The 2,500-nt window shown below is 43.8% G+C and overlaps 1 protein-coding gene across 3 annotated transcripts in view; it reads right to left on the minus strand.

Annotated features, from left to right (window-relative positions):
* The window catches only part of epha3 (eph receptor A3), a 74,255-nt gene that overhangs the window by 29,305 nt on the left and 42,450 nt on the right, over window positions 1-2,500 (minus strand). For all 3 annotated transcript variants that reach the window (XM_084478594.1, XM_084478593.1, XM_084478595.1), the window contains exon 7: window positions 1,301-1,425. In XM_084478594.1, coding sequence (XP_084334720.1) covers window positions 1,301-1,425 — 125 coding nt within the window. The remainder of the gene's footprint in view (window positions 1-1,300; window positions 1,426-2,500) is intronic.

Consider the following 2,500-nt stretch of genomic DNA (forward strand, 5'->3'; position numbering starts at 1 on the left):
AACCACGGCAATGATCAAACTCTGTGACTAATTTCGACTTGGAATTAGCAGAGCCTAGCCTTAGACCACTCGCACCGTGGCCATGAGTGTGTGAAAGGCGGTGCTGTTAGTTCTGCACTAATTTTACAAACAAAGAGAAACATCCAGACATGTTTAGTGTCAGCTATAAAATGCGTCTCCATTGGCCAGAGTGTAAGCCCAGAGGGAAAGAAATAAAGAGAGAGAGAGAGAGAGAGCGCGAGAGAGAGGGGAGGAAGTGTGAGATGTGAAAACGTCAAAATAAATCAGAAGAAGTGAAGTGAATATAGTAGAGGATAAAGAAACTGAAGGGCATTGAGTGTAGAGCAGGACGTTATTTTTAATATGTTTCCATGATACTTGATTAGAAAAATATGTTTTTTTTACTTTCTTCACCAATAGTGTTGAGGTTTATTGAAGACCAAAGGATATGAGAGGCATTGGAAACAGACACACAAAGTCACAGATTAGTTGCAGAAGTACCAGTCATGTTGCAACATTGCTACATCTGGTTGTGACAAAGTCACCATTGTTTCCGTCGGTCACTGCCTCTGCTAGCTGGCACCAACAATGCCTTAAAGTGCCATGATGTTAGTTTTTCGCTGCAAGTTTTCACTTTTTGTTCAAAATGTAAGTTTGAAAATGTCAAACAAATGAAAGCAATCCACTCACGACTCATTCAACCCAGGGAATCAAGCTCTTTAATTCATTTTGGTCAGTGCTGGCTGTTGGCTGGCTGTCGGGAAAGCAATCTCACCTCTGTGCACTCTCTGTCTCTCATAGAGGATGTGATATTTTTTTGTATCGATTTTGGACAGGAATCACCTGTGTTTGGGATTCAAGCTGCATTGATGTGACATAATTGTCTGTGTGTCGCACAGGGATTTCCTTTCGGACTTCCACATGTTGGTATTAATGAGTTCCCAACATGGTAACACAAACAATAACCCGAAAACATCCCGTTCAATTACTTAATAAATCGCGCACAGGCGGGATACTGTGAGATAGTAACTTGTTCAAATAAGATGATATATATATTTTGCACACAACACAATTATTCTTTGAACAAAATAAAGGTTGAAAATTTCTTCTAAAATGTTGCCTCTAATGGGGGTTCTGTAGCAACGTCCCCCTTGTGCCAAATAGTATCACACTAATCGACACAAGATGCCAATGCTCTGTGGTGCCCGCTACACCCTCTTGCCAGAGAGGGCGCTGGTGTGCCAAGTGGCTCCCTTGAAACAGCCCGAGTGATGTTGTTTTCTTGCGGGCACACACTCACCTTCTCGTAATACTTGACCTCGTAATCCAGGATGATTCCGTTGGGCCTCTCTGGCTCCAGCCATGAAAGGGAGATGCTGTTCCGAGATGTGCTCTCTTTCCGGATCACTGTCACCGGAGAGGGTGCTACAGGAAGAGAAGAAGAAGGGAAAGAGGGTGAGACCGAGGGAGAGACAGAGAGAGGCAGAGACAGACAGAGAGAGACGGCGACAGAACAAAAAAGAGAGAGAGAGCAGTTCAGAGGAAGTTCAGCTGCTAATGCAGTACTTTGTGCATCCTGTTGATTGTCCATGGTTCCTGTCTTGGCCTAATTCATTTTGGGCTTCCAGTGGGGCCGAATTACAGGTGGTGAGTAGAGGGGGGGTCCTGGGCGGTGGGCTACCATTTCAGATGCAAACACACATTCTATTTTTATATTTCCTTTGTACGGTTTTATTGGCAGACTTTAATTATGTATTAATTCCAAGGTCCAATTTCATTTGGTGTGTGTAGCTATGGGTCCATTTGAACCAGTACAGGCATGAAGTGTACATCTATAAGACGAGGGCTTTTATGAACCTCGGACCTCATGGACGCTGTCCTGTTGAGAAATCAATCCAATTATCCATATAAAAATTGTGGACATACTCCTATAAACATGAACTCCATGACCGGCTTGGAAACGTAGACATCGATGAACACAAAGAAGAATAGGCATTCTTGAAACGTCCCATGCTGTGCTCCCCTCATGTTCCCAGCCTCTCTCCTCAGCGCTCTCTCTCCCTCCATTTCTCATTTCCCTTTTAACTGCTTTCTAATTGGCAGGCGTCTCTTTGGGGCCCGGCCCCTCCCGAGTCCTGCCATCTGAGGGATTGGTTTGCATTTTATTAGACCACAGGAAAAACATGTTTGTCTACGAAATGTTCAAGCCTTTTATGACGGCAACTATAAAAGGATTTACATGCGAGTGAGTAGGCACATGTGTCTGTTCCTGCCTTCCGTATATATTGTGTGTTTTAAATGTGTGTGTGTGTGTGTGTGTGTGTGTGTGTGTGGGCGTGTGTGTGTGCGTGTGTGTGTGTGTGTGCGTGTGTGTCTGTGTGTGTACGTGTGTGTGTGTGCAAATGTGGTCACATCTTTATGACCATATTTTTTTGTCATATCTTTGGGTGGACCAAAATGTAGCGAATCAATGAACTAATATTGCTTTAACAGCAGGTTA

This window comes from Micromesistius poutassou (assembly GCF_964030765.1).
Source record: "Micromesistius poutassou genome assembly, chromosome: 14".
Lineage (NCBI taxonomy): Eukaryota > Metazoa > Chordata > Actinopteri > Gadiformes > Gadidae > Micromesistius > Micromesistius poutassou.